The 22,417-nt window shown below is 45.0% G+C and overlaps 1 protein-coding gene across 2 annotated transcripts in view; it reads right to left on the bottom strand.

The window, feature by feature from the left end:
• Positions 1–22,417, bottom strand: part of ECE2 (endothelin converting enzyme 2) — a 373,266-nt gene that overhangs the window by 132,155 nt on the left and 218,694 nt on the right. For both annotated transcript variants that reach the window (XM_063916625.1, XM_063916624.1), the window contains exon 2: positions 6,240–6,326. In XM_063916625.1, coding sequence (XP_063772695.1) covers positions 6,240–6,326 — 87 coding nt within the window. The remainder of the gene's footprint in view (positions 1–6,239; positions 6,327–22,417) is intronic.

The following is a 22,417-nucleotide window of genomic DNA, read 5'->3' as shown; positions in this document are numbered from 1 at the left end:
GAGACGCCCATCGGAACCATCGCAAAGTTCTCAGCAACTGCTTACACATATGCAGCATCAAGACAGAAATGAGGCGCCATGTTTCTCTACGTACGTGATGGCAGCTGTAGGCAGACACATGCCCTAATCATGGTTGTGATACATCTGCATTTTGCTGCCAATCCCAGTGATGGTAAGGGTTTGGCGGCAAGAACACAGGTGTATCACTACAGTGTTACCTTCCCCAAACGGTCACTTCCTGTCAATCACTCTGCAATTAAATCCTCACTGCAAGCGACATGGTTAAAGTACCTTTGCACGTGCCCAGTGCGATCACGGTGCATGCACAGTCTTCCGATAATCGTTAGTTACGTGGACATCAGTATTGTGTACAAATCAGAATCAGGCTCGGAGTACAATGAGTGACCTTCTGTAATTACTCTCTGAGGCCTCAGTTGTATGCATGGCTCTACGTAGAAGAAAATGCTTTGCCCAAATATGTACAATTCAGACACATAACCATTACCTTTTAAATGTATAGCTAGTTGTTCTTTCATATAAAATAACTTTTATGTATTTTATGGTTAGAAACTCAAAAATAAGAATTTACTTACCGATAATTCTATTTCTCGTAGTCCGTAGTGGATGCTGGGGACTCCGTCAGGACCATGGGGTTTAGCGGCTCCGCAGGAGACAGGGCACAATAATAAAAGCTTTAGGATCAGGTGGTGTGCACTGGCTCCTCCCCCTATGACCCTCCTCCAAGCCTCAGTTAGGATACTGTGCCCGGACGAGCGTGCATAATAAGGAAGGATATTGAATCCCGGGTAAGACTCATACCAGCCACACCAATCACACCGTACAACCTGTGATCTGAACCCAGTTAACAGTATGATAACAACGAAGGAGCCTCTGAAAAGATGGCTCACAACAAGAATAACCCCATTTTTGTAACAATAACTATGTACAAGTATTGCAGACAATCCGCACTTGGGATGGGCGCCCAGCATCCACTACGGACTACGAGAAATAGAATTATCGGTAAGTAAATTCTTATTTTCTCTAACGTCCTAAGTGGATGCTGGGGACTCCGTCAGGACCATGGGGATTATACCAAAGCTCCCAAACGGGCGGGAGAGTGCGGATGACTCTGCAGCACCGAATGAGAGAACTCCAGGTCCTCCTCAGTCAGGGTGTGCCCCTGACCAAGTAGCAGCTCGGCAAAGTTGTAAAGCCGAGACCCCTCGGGCAGCCGCCCAAGATGAGCCCACTTCCTTGTGGAATGGGCTTTTACTGATTTTGGCTGTGGCAAGCCTGCCACAGAATGTGCAAGCTGAATTGTACTACAAATCCAGCGAGCAATCGTCTGCTTAGAAGCAGGAACACCCATCTTGTTGGGTGCATACAGGCTAAACAGCGAGTCAGATTTTCTGACTCCAGTCGTCCTGGAAACATATATTTTCAGGGCCCTGACAACGTCAAGTAACTTGGAGTCCTCCAAGTCCCTAGTAGCCGCAGGTACCACAATAGGTTGGTTCATGTGAAAAACAGAAAACACCTTAAGGAGAAATTGAGGACGAGTCCTCAATTCTGCCCTGTCAGAATGAAAAATTAAGTAAGGGCTTTTATATGATAAAGCCGCCCATTCTGACACACGCCTGGCTGAAGCCAGGGCTAATAGAATCTTCACCTTCCATGTGAAATATTTTAATTCCACAGTGGTGAGTGGATCAAACCAATGTGACTTTAGGAAACTCAAAACAACATTGAGATCCCAAGGTGCCACTGGGGGCACAAAAGGAGGCTGTATATGCAGTACCCCTTTTACAAACGTCTGAACTTCAGGCACTGAAGCCAGTTCTTTCTGGAAGAAATTCGACAGGGTCGAAATTTGAACCTTAATGGACCCTAATTTTAGGCCCATAGACAGTCCTGTTTTCAGGAAATGTAGGAAACGACCCAGTTGGAATTCCTCTGTAGGGACCTTCTTGGCCTCACACCACGCAACATATTTTCGCCAAATGCGGTGAAAATGTTTTTGCGGTTACATCCTTCCTGGCTTCGACCAGGGTAGGGATGACTTCATCTGGAATGCCCTTTCAGGATCCGGCGTTCAACTGCCATGCCGTCAAACGCAGCCGCGGTAAGTCCTGGAACAGACAAGGCCCCTGCTGGAGCAGGTCCTCTCTTAAAGGTAGAGGCCACGGTTCTTCCGTGAGCATCTCTTGAAGTTCCGGGTACCAAGTCCTTCTTGACCCATCCGGAACCACGAGTATCGTTCTTACTCATCTCCTTCTTATGATTCTCAGTACTTTTGGTATGAGATGCATAGGAGGGAACACATACCCTGACTGGTACACCCACAGTGTTACCAGAGCGTCCACCGCTATTGCCTGAGGGTCCCTTGACCTGGCGCAATATCTGTCTAGTTTTTTGTTCAGGCGGGACGCCATCATGTCCACCTTTGGTTTTTCCCAACGGTTTACAATCATGTGGAAGACTTCCCGCTGAAGTCCCCACTCTCCCGGGTGGAGGTTATGCCTGCTGAGGAAGTCTGCTTCCCAGTTTTCCACTCCCGGAATTAACACTGCTGAGAGTGTTATCACATGATTTTTCGCCCAGCGAAGAATCCTTGCAGTTTCTGCCATTTCCCTCCTGCTTCATGTGCCGCCCTGTCTGTTTACGTGGGCGACTGCCGTGATGTTGTCCCACTGGATCAATACCGGCTGACCTTGAAGCAGAGGTCTTGCTAAGCTTAGAGCCTTGTAAATTGCCCTTAGCTCCAGTATATTTATGTGGAGAGAAGTCTCCAGACTTGATCACACTCCCTGGAAATTTTTTCCTTGTGTGACTGCTCCCCAGCCACTCAGGCTGGCATCCGTGGTCACCAGGACCCAGTCCTGAATGTCGAATCTGCGGCCCTTTCATAGATGAGCACTCTGCAGCCACCGCAGAAGAAAACACCCTTGTCCTTGGAGACAGGGTTATCCGCTGATGCATCTGAAGATGCGATCCGGACCATTTTCCCAGCAGATTCCACTGAAAGGTTCTTGCGTGAAATCTACCGAATGGGATCGCTTTGTAAGAAACCACCATTTTTCACAGGACCCTTGTGCAATGATGCACTGATACTTTTCCTGGTTTTAGGAGGTTCCTGACTAGCTCGGATAACTCCCTGGCCTTCTTTTCCGGGAGAAAACATCCTTTTCTGGACTGTGTCCAGAATCATTCCTAGGAACATTAGACGTGTCGTCGGAAAAAGCTGCGATTTTGGAATATTTAGAATCCACTCGTGCTGTCGTAGAACTACTTGAGATAGTGCTACTCCGACCGCCAACTGTTCTCTGGACCTTGCCCTTATCAGGAAAGCGTCCATATTTCTTTTAGGCAGAATCATCATTTCGGCCATTACCATGGTAAAGACCCGGGGTGCCGTGGACAACCCAAACGGCAGCGTCTGAACTGATAGTGACAGTTCTGTACCACGAACCTGAGATACCCTTGGTGAGAAGGGCAAAATTTGGACATGTAGGTAAGCGTCCCTGATATCCAGTGACACCATATCGTCCTGGTTCGCTATCACTGCTCTGAGTGACTCCATCTTGATTTGAACCCTTGTATGTAATTGTTCAAATCTTTTAGATCTCACCGAGCCGTTTGGCTTCAGTACCACAATATAGTGTGGAATAATAACCCTTCCCTTGTTGTAGGAGGGGTACTTTGATTATCACCTGCTGGGAATACAGCCTGTGAATTTTTTCCCAATACTGCCTCCCTGTCGGAGGGAGACGTTGGTAAAGCAGACTTCAGGAACTTGTGAGGGGAAGACGTCTCGAATTTCCAATGTACACCTGGGATACTACGTGTAGGATCCAGGAGTCCACTTGCGAGTGAGCCCACTGCGTGCTGAAACTCTTGAGATGACCCCCCACCGCACCTGAGTCCGCTTGTATGGCCCCAGCGTCATGCTGCGGACTTGGCAGAAGCTGTGGAGGACTTCTGTTCCTGGGAATGGGCTGCCTGCTGCAGTCTTCTTCCCTTTCCTCTAACCCTGGGCAGATATGACTGGCCTTTTGCCCGCCTGCCTTTATGGGTACGAAAGGACTGAGACTGAAAAGACTGTGTCCTTTTCTGCTGAGATGTGACTTGGGGTAACAAAAGTGGATTTTCCAGCTGTTGCCATGGCCACCAGGTCCGATGGACCGCCCCTTTATACGGCAATACTTCCATGTGCCGTCTGGAATCTGCATCACCTGACCACTGTCGTGTCTATAAACATCGTCTGGCAGATATGGACATCACATCTACTCTTGATGCCAGAATGCAAATATCCCTCTGCGCATCTCGCATATATAGAAATGCATCCTTAAAATGCTCTATAGTCAATAAAATATTGTTCCTGTCAAGGGTATCAATATTTTTAGTCAGGAAATCCGACCAAGCCCCCCCAGCGCTGCACATCCAGGCTGAGGCGATTGCTGGTCGTAGTATAACACCAGTATGTGTGTATATACTTTTTTGGATATTTTTCAGCTTCCTATCAGCTGGCTCCTTGAGGGCGGCCGTATCTGGAGACGGTAACGCCACTTGTTTTTATAAGCGTGTGAGCGCCTTATCCACCCTAAGGTGTGTTTCCCAACTCGCCCTCACTTCTGGCGGGAAAGGGTATACCTCCAATAATTTTCTATCGGAGGAAACCCACGTATCATCACACACTTTCATTTATCTGATTCAGGAAAAACTACAAGTAGATTATTCCCACCCTACATAATACCCTTATTTGTGGTACTTGTAGTATCAGAAATATGTAACACCTCCTTCACTGCCCTTAACATGTAACGTGTGGCCCTAAAGGAAAATACGTTTGTTTCTTCACCGTCGACACTGAAGTCAGTGTCCGTGTCTGTGTCGACCAACTGAGGTAAATGGGCGTTTTTACAAGCCCCTGACGGTGTCTGAGACGCCTGGACAGGTACTAATTTGTTTGCCGGCCGTCTCATGTCGTCAACCGACCTTGCATCGTGTTGACATTATCACGTAATTCCTAAATAAGCCATCCATTCCGGTGTCGGCTCCCTAGAGAGTGACATCACCAATACAGGCAATTTGCTCCGCCTCCTCACCAACATCGTCCTCCTACATGTCGACACACACGTACCGACACACAGCACACACACAGGGAATGCTCTGATAGAGGACAGGACCCCACTAGCCCTTTGGGGAGACAGAGGGAGAGTTTGCCAGCACACACCAAAAACGCTATAATTATACAGGGACAACCCCTTATACAAGTGTTTTCCCTTATAGCATTTTCACATATGTAATCATATCGCCAAATAAGTGCCCCCCCTCTCTGTTTTTAACCCTGTTTCTGTAGTGCAGTGCAGGGGAGAGCCTGGGAGCCTTCCTCACAGCAGAGCTGAGCAGGAAAATGGCGCCGTGTGCTGAGGAGAATATGCCCCGCCCCCTAAAACGGCGGGCTCTTCTCCCGGAGTTTGTGAGATCTGGCAGGGGTTAAATACATCCATATAGCCTCAAGGGCTATATGTGATGTATTTTAGCCATAAAAAAGGTATAATACATTGCTGCCCAGGGCGCCCCCCCCCGCGCCCTGCACCCTCAGTGACCGCTGGTATGAAGTGTGCTGACAACAATGGCGCACAGCTGCAGTGCTGTGCGCTACCTTATGAAGACTGAAAGTCTTCTGCCGCCTGTTTCTGGACCTCTGGACCTCTTCAACTTCGGCATCTGCAAGGGGGGTCGGCGGCACGGCTCCGGGACGAACCCCAGGGTGAGACCTGTGTTCCGACTCCCTCTGGAGCTAATGGTGTCCAGTAGCCTAAGAAGCAAATCCATCCTGCACGCAGGTGAGTTTACTTCTCTCCCCTAAGTCCCTCGTAGCAGTGAGCCTGTTGCCAGCAGGACTCACTGAAAATAAAAAACCTAACTTAAACTTTTATTCTAAGCAGCTCAGGAGAGCCACCTAGATTGCACCCTTCTAGGCCGGGCACAAAAATCTAACTGAGGCTTGGAGGAGGGTCATAGGGGGAGGAGCCAGTGCACACCACCTGATCCTAAAGCTTTTATTATTGTGCCCTGTCTCCTGCGGAGCCGCTAAACCCCATGATCCTGACGGAGTCCCCAGCATCCACTTAGGACGTTTGAGAAATTACAGTAAAATTACAGAACATGCAAAAAACTGTGAACATCCCATAAAAGGTATAATATAGGTAGCATAGACAAGCTCATTGTGCTCTCACCTCCACTGTATCAGGAGTTGATGCTGTCTCCCCTGTAGCGTCCGGAACATCTTCATCATGAAATGTAGTGCGCTTATAGTCAGACATCTGGAGATGAAAGATCAAATTAAACACATTAAAAGCCAATCGCGGGTATCTCAGGAAACCCGGGATTGACCATTTTTCAATCCCGATACTCGGGATTGAAAAAAATGGCCCGGGATTGGCCACCCAACACACAACCAAGCAAGGTAAATGCTGGGTACTGGCAAGGCAGTAGAGAGTCAGGCTAAGTTCAGGTACTTTTCAGGGGGAGTGGTCTAATCACATGAGGCGTGGCCATGCACCCTCTTAGAAAAAAATATTGTATTTAAAGCACCTCCCTGGCCTCACTGTAGCCCAGCACATGGCAGCATTTGCTGAACTGAGGAGAAAAGGTGCAGCTGCTTCTGCCATGTAAGGGAACACACAAACACACACCTGGACCTCACCGGGCCACTCTATCAGACCTGGGCCCGAGTAATTAGTACCCTCTCCCCCACCTCTCGGCACCACTAGGCAATTCATGTGGCTTGTTGTAGTTTACTCCATTATTTTTAATTTTTACGTTTTTATTAACTTTACCATCGTATGCATAGTGCTGTTACCATTGTTTTTATAATGCCATTTTATGCCTTTCTATTCAGCTTCTCTAATTTTTTCCCTCCACCTGGACATTATACTTCAGCTAACTGCACCCCCTGCCAGATGCAACCTACGCATTGCACCCCACATTTCTGCCTCAAATGGTTTTTACTTGGGCGGGGTGATCTATACACTCAGTGCGTATCATATTACACGTTTCAGTCACCCGTATATGACTTTAGCGCCTTGTATGGCTTATCTCACACATTGTAACCTTTGTGGTGTCCCAAGATATCTGCCACACCTGGTACGCCTGTGGGGGTGGAAGTCATGTGACCGCCGGTCAGCTGACCGACAGTCACATGACCTCCTCCATGAGCCGACGGCTCACTATCCCGATGGTCGGCATGCCGACCAACAGGGACTATTTCCACTCGTGGGTGTCCACGACACCCATAGAGTGGGAATAGAACCCGTGGCGACCGCAGGTCGCCACCGAGCACGCAGCGTGGCGAGCGCAGCGAGCCCGCAAGGGGCTTGCTGCACTCGCCCCTCCCCGTCGGGATCCCGGCGTCGGTATGCTGCCGGGATCCCGGCGTCGGTAAGGTGACCGGCGGTCAGGAGACCGCCGGTCACCCGTACTACACCCCGCCTGTGGGTGGGATGAGAAATACTTGGAACTGATTTTTATGTAAGGGGACTGCCTCTAGCTTTAGTACACTGCAACTTCCCCACTTTGTGTAATATCTTCTAGACGTTGCCTATTCCACCCAGGGTAACCTATGTAGCGCGTCCAAAATGGATGCCTTGTCTTGTACCTTTCATGGGTTGGTTATGTAACCTGTGGAATATATAAATTTAAATAGCTGCACCAATTTTAACTATCTTCATTGTTTTTCCGTTTGTTTTCTTCAAGCTGTAATACTGACTCTCGGTGCTTGTAAAGCGACACCCGTTTACTTTATGCTGGCTGCCGCTACTGTCCTCTGTAGTATCGGTACTTGCGCCAGCCCTATACTATGTCCAAGAGATACTATAGGAACAGGTCTCACTACCCCAAATACACAACCTAGAGATTTCAGGTAAAGACAGATCCTGCAAGTTGCATCTGACTTAGAATAGGATGACTTGCTCATGTGCTATATACAATAACTCACACTGTGTCCAACAGAGATCCATGTCCATGTCTAGACCGCTTTATCTTTGTAAATAATAACACTGTTCCCTTACTGTGTAATAATCATTTTTTTGCAACTTATTTTTAAGTAATCTTAGGTCCTCAATAATTTCTGTAGTGTAGTGGGTCCTATACTTATCTTTCTTGTTTTTTTATTTTTTATCAGACTAAGAATTGGAGAGAGATAAAGTGGATGGAGATAAAGTACCAGCCAATCAGCTCCTAACTTTTTTTTTCAAACACACAGCCTGTGACATGACAATTAGAGCTGATTGGCTGGGACTTGATCTCTGTCCACTTTATCTCTCTCTAAGGCTTAGTACAAAGATCCCTCAGTACATAGACCTCATGTAGTATAAGGGAGGTTTATTTTTATTTTTAAGTTAGCAACCAAGTGGATCGCTTTGTAGAACTTTTCCAATGCAAATGAGTTGAGATTGGCAAGCCTGCCTTGTTTATACACAGGTAGAACCCAACAATGGGGGTAATTCCAAGTTGATCGCAGCAGGAAATTTTTTAGCAGTTGGGCAAAACCATGTGCACTGCAGGGGGGGGGGGGGGCAGATATAACATTTGCAGAGAGAGTTAGATTTGGGTGGGTTATTTTGTTTCTGTGCAGGGTAAATACTGGCTGCTTTATTTATACACTGCAAATTAGATTGCAGATTGAACACACCACACCCAAATCTAACTCTCTCTGCAAATGTTATATCTGCGCCCCCTGCAGTGCACATGGTTTTGCCCAACTGCTAAAAAATTTCCTGCTGCGATCAACTTGGAATTACCCCCAATATGTGTGCAGACAGCAAGAGCAGCAGATAGAAGAGGCTGTCTCTACAACATACAGCGCCAGATGGAAGAAAGTACAGTAAGTGTGATTAGTGGAGAGATGGAAATGTAATGTGGGAGCATAGGCTGTTAAATTAATAGAGGCTTGAAGGTGGGTCCATTTATTTCATATTTGTTGAAGGCTACTAATTGTGAATCAGATGAATATATTGGTTGGTTTGGGAAAATATGCTTATTTATTAAATGTGAATGCTATTAAATTAATGCCAGGCTGTGTGAAGAGAAATTTACTTATATTAAACATGAATGCTCTTTAATTTTAGAGGCAGTTGGGGAAGATGGGTTCTATTGTGTTCACTCTTTGTTGGGCGTTCCTTTTTTCATACTGTATATCTTTCACTTTTCTGAACCGATATATTGATTGATATCGGTAATGAACAAATAAGCTCTTAAAATGCCAAAAGTAACAGATAGTGAAGGCTGCAACATAGGCAAATGCAGGGGGGTTTCCGGTTGCCCGGAAACTCCCCTTCTCTTGGCAAGTGGCTCAAATGATGACAACAACAGCAATAGTATATAATACATTTTCTAGAGCTGCCGCTATATCCTGCAGTGTAAGGGACAGAGCAGAGCTGCTGCATATGCCCAGTGGTAGCAGCTTCTTCCACCAAGTTTGCTGTGTGTGTGGGTCTAACTCCTCAATCAGTGCACTGGACCAGAGAGTAGCTGCAAGGAAGAAGAGACCGGAGCCTTACCATGAGGTAGGAGAATGTGTGCTTAGAAAGTGCATTTCTGTCTCCTGCTGGTTCTATTATGTTTGTGTGTTTATTATGGAATGTTTAACCTTTTACTGACCACTTATCTTAATTATATTATTTACATATGTTTGATACAGCCTATACTATACACCATCTATAGTGTTAAATATTAATACTGTATTCCATACAATATCCAGTGTACAAAAAGACCAATGTTTAAATTAATGTCCAGGGTCATTACTAGGTTTTGCTGCCGCTCTCCCAGACTCCCGGAGAGTAGGAGATTGTGGACTGCATTTGGAAACCCCCCTCTAGAAATCCTGCGTCTGCGTCTAGTGTCCTGATTCTGGTTCAACAGTTGTTGGGTAGTTTGTCAAATCTGCAAGGTTGCAATTATGTCCAATTTAAAGATGCTTTACTCATAAAGGGTGAAGTCATGTGCACATAACATTGGTGGACACAGCATTGCATTGTGTTTTGAAAGATTGGAAGTTGGCCTAACATTGTCTAAAGCAATAGCCATGCTCATATTTTGACTCTTACTACAACATGAGGCCATTTCTTCAATATTTTTCAGGGCCCCTTCACACTTTCCAATCCCTAACTTGAGCATTAGACACTGTAGAACTTCATATAAATGGTGGTAGCATACTTAGTGATGTATCGATGGATCCTTCTAAAGTAGGCAGTGCCTACTAGGCACAATTTTCTCTATACATTAACCTGGGTCTTGCCATTCAGTGAGTGAGGGAATTACTTCCTGTGGGCTAGACTAATACCACAAAATGTTCACTGCTTGCTCAGTAGGTGCATTAGTTCCTCACTTATCTCTTTTAACATTTCTTCCAGGAAAGTGTACTTGATGAATGGCTTTGAGATCTTTAAATTGAACGTTAGAAGAAACAGGATCAGATTATGGAACCAGAGTATAGTAGGTTTCACAACTTTGGTTAGGATTATATTAAAGAAATACAGCCAGAAATTGATTTGTTTAGACCAAGAGAATTATCTATTCTAGCAAGTTCTCTCTTAATGTCCTTGTTCACTAATTAGTCACATTGGGGGTCAATCCGAGTTGATCGCACGTAGGAATTTTTTGCTGCCCGTGCGATCAACTAGACGCCGCCTATGGGGGAGGGATTTTTTGCATAGCAAGGCTGCGAACACTTGTGCAGCCGTGCTATGCAAAAACATTTTGTGCAGTTTCTGAGTAGCTTTCAACTTACTCACCCACTGCGATGTCTTCAGCCTGTCCAGTCCCGGAATTGACGTCAGATACCCGCCCTGCAAACGCCTGTGTTGGACTCACCAATACCAGAAAATGGTGAGTTACCGCCCCAGAATGCCTTCCTGCTGTCAATCTTCTTGCGATTGCGGCAGCGATCGCTTTCTTCATTCTTCTTCTCCTTGCCCAGCGATGGCCGTCGAGGGAGGGGGGGGGGTCACATTCAGTCCGTGTGCTTGATCGCAGCCCTGAAAAATTTTGCAGGGCTACGATCAGGTCTGAATTAGGTCCATTGAGCTAAGATTGGCTGGCATTGTATCACTCACACATCATGTGTAAAGAATATTTTCAGCAGATCATGGTCAACTGGCACCATTGTAAACAATATGGAAACAACGTGGCGCTTCGAATGAAGAAAGCAGCCTCTTCCCAACACCTGTGGCTCTATCCCCAGATCCAAGAACTTAAATAGAGACAAGTTGAGTGGTGTGGGAGATGGCGCTAATGTAGGGGCAGGTGGTGTGTGATCATAAATGGAATATGCTTATCCTGATTTATTGATTGGTGACAAGACTAATAGTGGATCAGATCTCACACATCATAACCCCCGAAAATCTGAATTTTTATTGTGATGCCAAAGGTTCGGTTGATATGTGCAAAAATTACATTGAAAGAACCAATGTGTAGTGCATTAAAATGCTCATCAAACGCCAATTATTAATGAATGGAACAAAGCTGCCATACCATACTCACATGAGACTGCTGAGACGGGAATAGTGTATATAGAGGTATCTTTAAACAGAGGATTTAATGGTAAATTTCATGTATTGATTACTCCAACCAATTTCTGTGTAATCATACCTTACTTACATTCTTAATATGTTTGAGACATTTATAAAGGTATCAGTAGCAGTATGTAGTTTTCAATCAAAGAATTCTTAAGACCGTTAAGGTGCACAATTCATACCTTACTTACAATAATAAAGTAAAGAGAAAGTATATAGCGTTTTTTTTGTGAAGGATGAGAAGGTGCGTACTGGTACTCACAGTGGGTGCAATAAATGTACTCTCATCATGGTTTCTTGGAGGTGCATGAAGGGGTGCAGTTCAATATCTTATATAATAAAACATTTTTAATAAGAACATTGTCACATATAAAACATAACAATAAAACAATACTAAAATATTGTCATATGGATGGCGGTGCCTCTGCTTGGAGACAAGGCAAACGACTCAAACTTGGACAAATAGCCATGGGAAAATTCTTTGCATCTCAAAAAAACCATGATGAGAGTACGGTATGGCAGCTTTGTCACATTCATTAATAATTGCCATTTGATGAGCATTTCAACATTGCCATTTGATGGGCATTTCAACATTGGTTCTTTCTACTTTTTGCATATATCAACAGAACCTTTGGCATCACAATCAAAATTCTGACCTTCGGAGTTATGTCTGAGATCTAATCCACTATACGTCTTGCTACTGATCAATAAATCAGGATAAGTATATTCCATTTATGATCACACACCACCTGCCCCTACATTAGCGCCATCTCCCACACTACCCTCCTTTTCAGCATTGTAAACAAGCCAGGGGCAGATTATCAAGTTTTTCTGGTAGGCTGATAGTCGCCATCATGTTATGGAGGCCATCTGGACTGAACCACCACTGAACATTTTGGGCTGGCACCAGCTTTCTAGTGTTCAAGTGGTGGAGCTTGATGCAGCCTGTGCACCCACATCAGCCGCTTACAGCTTTGGTCCTTTGGAAATTCTGAAGAACTGTGGGCGGGATGTAATGAAGTCCGGGTTTGGCGGCTGTGCGGAATCACGGCTGAATTGTTACAGCAAGGGAGAGAGAGGGGGGATTACTGTTGCACAGGAAAAAAATATCTTTGCTTATGAATGGATTATTCAAAAAGAAACCCTACTATTAATCGTCATATCATATATTAGTTCAAATATTGGGGGTGCTATCACAGATCATATCATTGTATAGAGAGAGTAAAAAAGAAGAAAAGGATCTGTTTCCGGTCTACTGAAGATTTAAAATTTAGCTTTTATTGGTTAATTAAAATAGATAGTATCTATTAATTGTCATAAATCTCAAAGATAAACTTTATGCAAAATATTAAAACTATATACAGAAATAGTGTGAAAGTTTGACACTACTGTGAATAGTAAGAGTGAAAGGAATAAAAATTAGAGATGAGCGGGTTCGGTTTCTTTGAATCCGAACCCGCACGAACTTCACTTTTTTTTTCACGGGTCCGAGCGACTCGGATCTTCCCGCCTTGCTCGGTTAACCCGAGCGCGCCCGAACGTCATCATGACGCTGTCGGATTCTCGCGAGACTCGGATTCTATATAAGGAGCCGCGCGTCGCCGCCATTTTCACACGTGCATTGAGATTGATAGGGAGAGGACGTGGCTGGCGTCCTCTCCATTAGAATAGATTAGAAGAGAGAGAGAGAGAGATTGTGCAGACAGAGTTTACCACAGTGACCAGTGCAGTTGTTGTTAAGTTAACTTTTATTTAATATATCCGTTCTCTGCTATATCCGTTCTCTGCCTGAAAAAAACGATACACAGCAGTCACACAGTGTGACTCAGTCTGTGTGCACTCAGCTCAGCCCAGTGTGCTGCACATCAATGTATAAAAGCTTATAATAATTGTGGGGGAGACTGGGGAGCACTGCAGGTTGTTATAGCAGGAGCCAGGAGTACATAATATTATATTAATTTAAAATTAAACAGTGCACACTTTTGCTGCAGGAGTGCCACTGCCAGTGTGACTAGTGGTGACCAGTGCCTGACCACCAGTATAGTAGTATATTGTTGTATACTATCTCTTTATCAACCAGTCTATATTAGCAGCAGACACAGTACAGTGCGGTAGTTCACGGCTGTGGCTACCTCTGTGTCGGCAGTCGGCACTCGGCAGGCAGTCCGTCCATCCATAATTGTATAATTATATACCACCTAACCGTGGTATTTTTTTTTCTTTCTTTATACCGTCGTCATAGTCATACTAGTTGTTACGAGTATACTACTATCTCTTTATCAACCAGTGTACAGTGCGGTAGTTCACGGCTGTGGCTACCTCTGTGTCGGCAGTCGGCAGGCAGTCCGTCCATCCATAATTGTATTATTATAATATATACCACCTAACCGTGTTTTTTTTTTCATTCTTTATACCGTCATAGTGTCATACTAGTTGTTACGAGTATACTACTATCTCTTTATCAACCAGTGTACAGTGCGGTAGTTCACGGCTGTGGCTACCTCTGTGTCGGCAGTCGGCAGGCAGTCCGTCCATCCATAATTGTATTATAATATATACCACCTAACCGTGGTTTTTTTTTCATTCTTTATACCGTCATAGTGTCATACTAGTTGTTACGAGTATACTACTATCTCTTTATCAACCAGTGTACAGTGCGGTAGTTCACGGCTGTGGCTACCTCTGTGTCGGCAGTCGGCAGGCAGTCCGTCCATCCATAATTGTATTATAATATATACCACCTAACCGTGTTTTTTTTTTCATTCTTTATACCGTCATAGTCAGTCATACTAGTTGTTACGAGTATACTACTATCTCTTTATCAACCAGTGTACAGTGCGGTAGTTCACGGCTGTGGCTACCTCTGTGTCGGCACTCGGCAGGCAGTCCGTCCATCCATAATTGTATTATAATATATACCACCTAACCGTGGTTTTTTTTTCATTCTTTATACCGTCATAGTGTCATACTAGTTGTTACGAGTATACTACTATCTCTTTATCAACCAGTGTACAGTGCGGTAGTTCACGGCTGTGGCTACCTCTGTGTCGGCAGTCGGCAGGCAGTCCGTCCATCCATAATTGTATTATAATATATACCACCTAACCGTGTTTTTTTTTTCATTCTTTATACCGTCATAGTGTCATACTAGTTGTTACGAGTATACTACTATCTCTTTATCAACCAGTGTACAGTGCGGTAGTTCACGGCTGTGGCTACCTCTGTGTCGGCAGTCGGCAGGCAGTCCGTCCATCCATAATTGTATTATAATATATACCACCTAACCGTGGTTTTTTTTTCATTCTTTATACCGTCATAGTCAGTCATACTAGTTGTTACGAGTATACTACTATCTCTTTATCAACCAGTGTACAGTGCGGTAGTTCACGGCTGTGGCTACCTCTGTGTCGGAACTCGGCAGGCAGTCCGTCCATCCATAATTGTATTACAATATATACCACCTAACCGTGGTTTTTTTTTCATTCTTTATACCGTCATAGTCAGTCATACTAGTTGTTACGAGTATACTACTATCTCTTTATCAACCAGTGTACAGTGCGGTAGTTCACGGCTGTGGCTACCTCTGTGTCGGCAGTCGGCAGGCAGTCCGTCCATCCATAATTGTATTATAATATATACCACCTAACCGTGGTTTTTTTTTCATTCTTTATACCGTCATAGTGTCATACTAGTTGTTACGAGTATACTACTATCTCTTTATCAACCAGTGTACAGTGCGGTAGTTCACGGCTGTGGCTACCTCTGTGTCGGCAGTCGGCAGGCAGTCCGTCCATCCATAATTGTATTATAATATATACCACCTAACCGTGGTTTTTTTTTCATTCTTTATACCGTCATAGTCAGTCATACTAGTTGTTACGAGTATACTACTATCTCTTTATCAACCAGTGTACAGTGCGGTAGTTCACGGCTGTGGCTACCTCTGTGTCGGAACTCGGCAGGCAGTCCGTCCATCCATAATTGTATTACAATATATACCACCTAACCGTGGTTTTTTTTTCATTCTTTATACCGTCATAGTCAGTCATACTAGTTGTTACGAGTATACTACTATCTCTTTATCAACCAGTGTACAGTGCGGTAGTTCACGGCTGTGGCTACCTCTGTGTCGGAACTCGGCAGGCAGTCCGTCCATCCATAATTGTATTACAATATATACCACCTAACCGTGGTTTTTTTTTCATTCTTTATACCGTCATAGTCAGTCATACTAGTTGTTACGAGTATACTACTATCTCTTTATCAACCAGTGTACAGTGCGGTAGTTCACGGCTGTGGCTACCTCTGTGTCGGAACTCGGCAGGCAGTCCGTCCATCCATAATTGTATTACAATATATACCACCTAACCGTGGTTTTTTTTTCATTCTTTATACCGTCATAGTCAGTCATACTAGTTGTTACGAGTATACTACTATCTCTTTATCAACCAGTGTACAGTGCGGTAGTTCACGGCTGTGGCTACCTCTGTGTCGGAACTCGGCAGGCAGTCCGTCCATCCATAATTGTATTATTATAATATATACCACCTAACCGTGGTTTTTTTTCCATTCTTTATACCGTCATAGTGTCATACTAGTTGTTACGAGTATACTACTATCTCTTTATCAACCAGTGTACAGTGCGGTAGTTCACGGCTGTGGCTACCTCTGTGTCGGCAGTCGGCAGGCAGTCCGTCCATCCATAATTGTATTATAATATATACCACCTAACCGTGGTTTTTTTTTCATTCTTTATACCGTCATAGTCAGTCATACTAGTTGTTACGAGTATACTACTATCTCTTTATCAACCAGTGTACAGTGCGGTAGTTCACGGCTGTGGCTACCTCTGTGTCGGAACTCGGCAGGCAGTCCGTCCATCCATAATTGTATTACAATATATACCACCTAACCGTGGTTTTTTTTTCATTCTTTATACCGTCATAGTCAGTCATACTAGTTGTTACGAGTATACTACTATCTCTTTATCAACCAGTGTACAGTGCGGTAGTTCACGGCTGTGGCTACCTCTGTGTCGGCACTCGGCAGGCAGTCCGTCCATCCATAATTGTATTACAATATATACCACCTAACCGTGGTTTTTTTATACCACCTAACCGTGGCAGTCCGTCCATAATTGTATACTAGTATCCAATCCATCCATCTCCATTGTTTACCTGAGGTGCCTTTTAGTTCTGCCTAAAAATATGGAGAACAAAAAAGTTGAGGTTCCAAAATTAGGGAAAGATCAAGATCCACTTCCACCTCGTGCTGAAGCTGCTGCCACTAGTCATGGCCGAGACGATGAAATGCCAGCAACGTCGTCTGCCAAGGCCGATGCCCAATGTCATAGTACAGAGCATGTCAAATCCAAAACACCAAATATCAGAAAAAAAAGGACTCCAAAACCTAAAATAAAATTGTCGGAGGAGAAGCGTAAACTTGCCAATATGCCATTTACCACACGGAGTGGCAAGGAACGGCTGAGGCCCTGGCCTATGTTCATGGCTAGTGGTTCAGCTTCACATGAGGATGGAAGCACTCAGCCTCTCGCTAGAAAACTGAAAAGACTCAAGCTGGCAAAAGCACCGCAAAGAACTGTGCGTTCTTTGAAATCCCAAATCCACAAGGAGAGTCCAATTGTGTCGGTTGCGATGCCTGACCTTCCCAACACTGGACGTGAAGAGCATGCGCCTTCCACTATTTGCATGCCCCCTGCAAGTGCTGGAAGGAGCACCCGCAGTCCAGTTCCTGATAGTCAGATTGAAGATGTCAGTGTTGAAGTACACCAGGATGAGGAGGATATGGGTGTTGCTGGCGCTGGGGAGGAAATTGACCAGAAGGATTCTGATGGTGAGGTGGTTTGTTTAAGTCAGGCACCCGGGGAGACACCTGTTGTCCGTGGGAGGAATATGGCCGTTGACATGCCAGGTGAAAATACCAAAAAAATCAGCTCTTCGGTGTGGAGGTATTTCACCAGAAATGCGGACAACAGGTGTCAAGCCGTGTGTTCCCTTTGTCAAGCTGTAATAAGTAGGGGTAAGGACGTTAACCACCTCGGAACATCCTCCCTTATACGTCACCTGCAGCGCATTCATAATAAGTCAGTGACAAGTTCAAAAACTTTGGGTGACAGCGGAAGCAGTCCACTGACCAGTAAATCCCTTCCTCTTGTAACCAAGCTCACGCAAACCACCCCACCAACTCCCTCAGTGTCAATTTCCTCCTTCCCCAGGAATGCCAATAGTCCTGCAGGCCATGTCACTGGCAAGTCTGACGATTCCTCTCCTGCCTGGGATTCCTCCGATGCATCCTTGCGTGTAACGCCTACTGCTGCTGGCGCTGCTGTTGTTGCCGCTGGGAGTCGATGGTCATCCCAGAGGGGAAGTCGTAAGCCCACTTGTACTACTTCCAGTAAGCAATTGACTGTTCAACAGTCCTTTGCGAGGAAGATGAAATATCACAGCAGTCATCCTACTGCAAAGCGGATAACTGAGTCCTTGACAACTATGTTGGTGTTAGACGTGCGTCCGGTATCCGCCGTTAGTTCACAGGGAACTAGACAATTTATTGAGGCAGTGTGCCCCCGTTACCAAATACCATCTAGGTTCCACTTCTCTAGGCAGGCGATACCGAGAATGTACACGGACGTCAGAAAAAGACTCACCAGTGTCCTAAAAAATGCAGTTGTACCCAATGTCCACTTAACCACGGACATGTGGACAAGTGGAGCAGGGCAGGGTCAGGACTATATGACTGTGACAGCCCACTGGGTAGATGTATGGACTCCCGCCGCAAGAACAGCAGCGGCGGCACCAGTAGCAGCATCTCGCAAACGCCAACTCTTTCCTAGGCAGGCTACGCTTTGTATCACCGCTTTCCAGAATACGCACACAGCTGAAAACCTCTTACGGCAACTGAGGAAGATCATCGCGGAATGGCTTACCCCAATTGGACTCTCCTGTGGATTTGTGGCATCGGACAACGCCAGCAATATTGTGTGTGCATTAAATATGGGCAAATTCCAGCACGTCCCATGTTTTGCACATACCTTGAATTTGGTGGTGCAGAATTTTTTAAAAAACGACAGGGGCGTGCAAGAGATGCTGTCGGTGGCCAGAAAAATTGCGGGACACTTTCGGCGTACAGGCACCACGTACAGAAGACTGGAGCACCACCAAAAACTACTGAACCTGCCCTGCCATCATCTGAAGCAAGAAGTGGTAACGAGGTGGAATTCAACCCTCTATATGCTTCAGAGGTTGGAGGAGCAGCAAAAGGCCATTCAAGCCTATACAATTGAGCACGATATAGGAGATGGAATGCACCTGTCTCAAGTGCAGTGGAGAATGATTTCAACGTTGTGCAAGGTTCTGATGCCCTTTGAACTTGCCACACGTGAAGTCAGTTCAGACACTGCCAGCCTGAGTCAGGTCATTCCCCTCATCAGGCTTTTGCAGAAGAAGCTGGAGGCATTGAAGAAGGAGCTAACACGGAGCGATTCCGCTAGGCATGTGGGACTTGTGGATGCAGCCCTTAATTCGCTTAACAAGGATTCACGGGTGGTCAATCTGTTGAAATCAGAGCACTACATTTTGGCCACCGTGCTCGATCCTAGATTTAAAGCCTACCTTGGATCTCTCTTTCCGGCAGACACAGGTCTGCTGGGGTTGAAAGACCTGCTGGTGACAAAATTGTCAAGTCAAGCGGAACGCGACCTGTCAACATCTCCTCCTTCACATTCTCCCGCAACTGGGGGTGCGAGGAAAAGGCTCAGAATTCCGAGCCCACCCGCTGGCGGTGATGCAGGGCAGTCTGGAGCGACTGCTGATGCTGACATCTGGTCCGGACTGAAGGACCTGCCAACGATTACGGACATGTCGTCTACTGTCACTGCATATGATTCTCTCAACATTGATAGAATGGTGGAGGATTATATGAGTGACCGCATCCAAGTAGGCACGTCACACAGTCCGTACTTATACTGGCAGGAAAAAGAGGCAATTTGGAGGCCCTTGCACAAACTGGCTTTATTCTACCTAAGTTGCCCTCCCACAAGTGTGTACTCCGAAAGAGTGTTTAGTGCCGCCGCTCACCTTGTCAGCAATCGGCGTACGAGGTTACATCCAGAAAATGTGGAGAAGATGATGTTCATTAAAATGAATTATAATCAATTCCTCCGCGGAGACATTGACCAGCAGCAATTGCCTCCACAAAGTACACAGGGAGCTGAGATGGTGGATTCCAGTGGGGACGAATTGATAATCTGTGAGGAGGGGGATGTACACGGTGATATATCGGAGGGTGAAGATGAGGTGGACATCTTGCCTCTGTAGAGCCAGTTTGTGCAAGGAGAGATTAATTGCTTCTTTTTTGGGGGGGGTCCAAACCAACCCGTCATATCAGTCACAGTCGTGTGGCAGACCCTGTCACTGAAATGATGGGTTGGTTAAAGTGTGCATGTCCTGTTTTGTTTATACAACATAAGGGTGGGTGGGAGGGCCCAAGGATAATTCCATCTTGCACCTCTTTTTTCTTTTCTTTGCATCATGTGCTGATTGGGGAGGGTTTTTTGGAAGGGACATCCTGCGTGACACTGCAGTGCCACTCCTAGATGGGCCCGGTGTTTGTGTCGGCCACTAGGGTCGCTAATCTTACTCACACAGCTACCTCATTGCGCCTCTTTTTTTCTTTGCGTCATGTGCTGTTTGGGGAGGGTTTTTTGGAAGGGACATCCTGCGTGACACTGCAGTGCCACTCCTAGATGGGCCCGGTGTTTGTGTCGGCCACTAGGGTCGCTAATCTTACTCACACAGTCAGCTACCTCATTGCGCCTCTTTTTTTCTTTGCGTCATGTGCTGTTTGGGGAGGGTTTTTTGGAAGGGACATCCTGCGTGACACTGCAGTGCCACTCCTAGATGGGCCCGGTGTTTGTGTCGGCCACTAGGGTCGCTAATCTTACTCACACAGCTACCTCATTGCGCCTCTTTTTTTCTTTGCGTCATGTGCTGTTTGGGGAGGGTTTTTTGGAAGGGCCATCCTGCGTGACACTGCAGTGCCACTCCTAGATGGGCCCGGTGTTTGTGTCGGCCACTAGGGTCGCTAATCTTACTCACACAGCTACCTCATTGCGCCTCTTTTTTTCTTTGCGTCATGTGCTGTTTGGGGAGGGTTTTTTGGAAGGGACATCCTGCGTGACACTGCAGTGCCACTCCTAGATGGGCCCGGTGTTTGTGTCGGCCACTAGGGTCGCTTATCTTACTCACACAGCGACCTCGGTGCAAATTTTAGGACTAAAAATAATATTGTGAGGTGTGAGGTATTCAGAATAGACTGAAAATGAGTGTAAATTATGGTTTTTGAGGTTAATAATACTTTGGGATCAAAATGACCCCCAAATTCTATGATTTAAGCTGTTTTTTAGTGTTTTTGGAAAAAAACACCCGAATCCAAAACACACCCGAATCCGACAAAAATAATTCGGTGAGGTTTTGCCAAAACGCGTTCGAACCCAAAACACGGCCGCGGAACCGAACCCAAAACCAAAACACAAAACCCGAAAAATTTCAGGCGCTCATCTCTAATAAAAATACACTGAATGCTTAAAAACAGCTGAGCGTCTTTCTTGTGTTTGCTTTTCCTGATTCACTGCGTTTATATAAATAAATGATACAAAATATCTTGTTTCAACAGTGTTTCATTTCTACCTGAAGTCTAATCCAAATGTTGCTTTTTAGCTCATCCAAGGCACTTGACACATTGCATAGACTTGTAACTTTCCATACATAAAGACAGCTAGACATTCCCACAATTAGAATTATTATGAGTGGTTAGGAATAGTTACGATCCTGTGTACACAACTGACTACAATGTAATGTATCAGATAGAATATCATCAAAATTATCTCTGTGCTCTTACAATTATTGGACTAAAATATTGATGGTTAATAAATTGGGGGTATTCATTCCCCTGGGAAGAGGGCCTATTCAAATACTCCTGACTGTATATCATTCGTGAGAGCAGATGTTTATAAGAATTTATTCATCTCTCACATATAGTGTCAGATGTAACTAGGGGATATAATTCCCACAATTTCCTATTGTGAGTGAACAGTTACTCCACATACAGCATATTCATATAGTGTCAAGTATAGTCACTTTTAGGGATATATTTCCCACAGTTTCGTGTTAAAGAGGAGTAATTATTCCATAAACACCAGAATCCTCTCACTTATAGTGTCAGGTCTGTGTATATTTGACCTCTCACAAGTACTTGGCTGGGAGACCACCAAGGAACACCCTGGTACTGCAAGTATTTGCTACCCTTTCTGTCACTGGAATAGAGCATTGATTCACTTATCGGTCATGACCTATGATTTAACTACCTGCTAGGATTCAATTCCCAGTTGGGATATACAGCAGTCTTCAAATGATGGTCATATATATATATATTGAATAAACATATTTTTGACCACAGGTTGTCCCATAGCTGGTGTTTTTTATTTCACAAAATCACAAAGCTACCCATCTCGGCTTACATTAGGTATTTGTACCTTATTAATTACAAATATTTTCTTCATATTTTCGCAATGTCACTATTTAAACAGATATTGGCGCTTATTGAACTCCTCAGTTATTAATTTTTTTAACGAAAATCATTAAAGTATTGAATTTTAGTTAGTTATTGTGGCAATCAGCCATACATTATTATCTGTATAAGAGTGCTTCCCAAAAAGAGTCTCCTTTCTTCTCTTGTTTCTGTGTTTACAATATATTTTTGACTCGTGGGAGCACCGCTGATGGGCAGTCTTTTTGACACATAAAAATAAGGAGTGTATTACC

Source organism: Pseudophryne corroboree, chromosome 4, assembly GCF_028390025.1.
Source record: "Pseudophryne corroboree isolate aPseCor3 chromosome 4, aPseCor3.hap2, whole genome shotgun sequence".
Taxonomy (NCBI): Eukaryota; Metazoa; Chordata; class Amphibia; order Anura; family Myobatrachidae; genus Pseudophryne; species Pseudophryne corroboree.
This window is presented reverse-complemented; position numbering and strand designations above follow the sequence as displayed.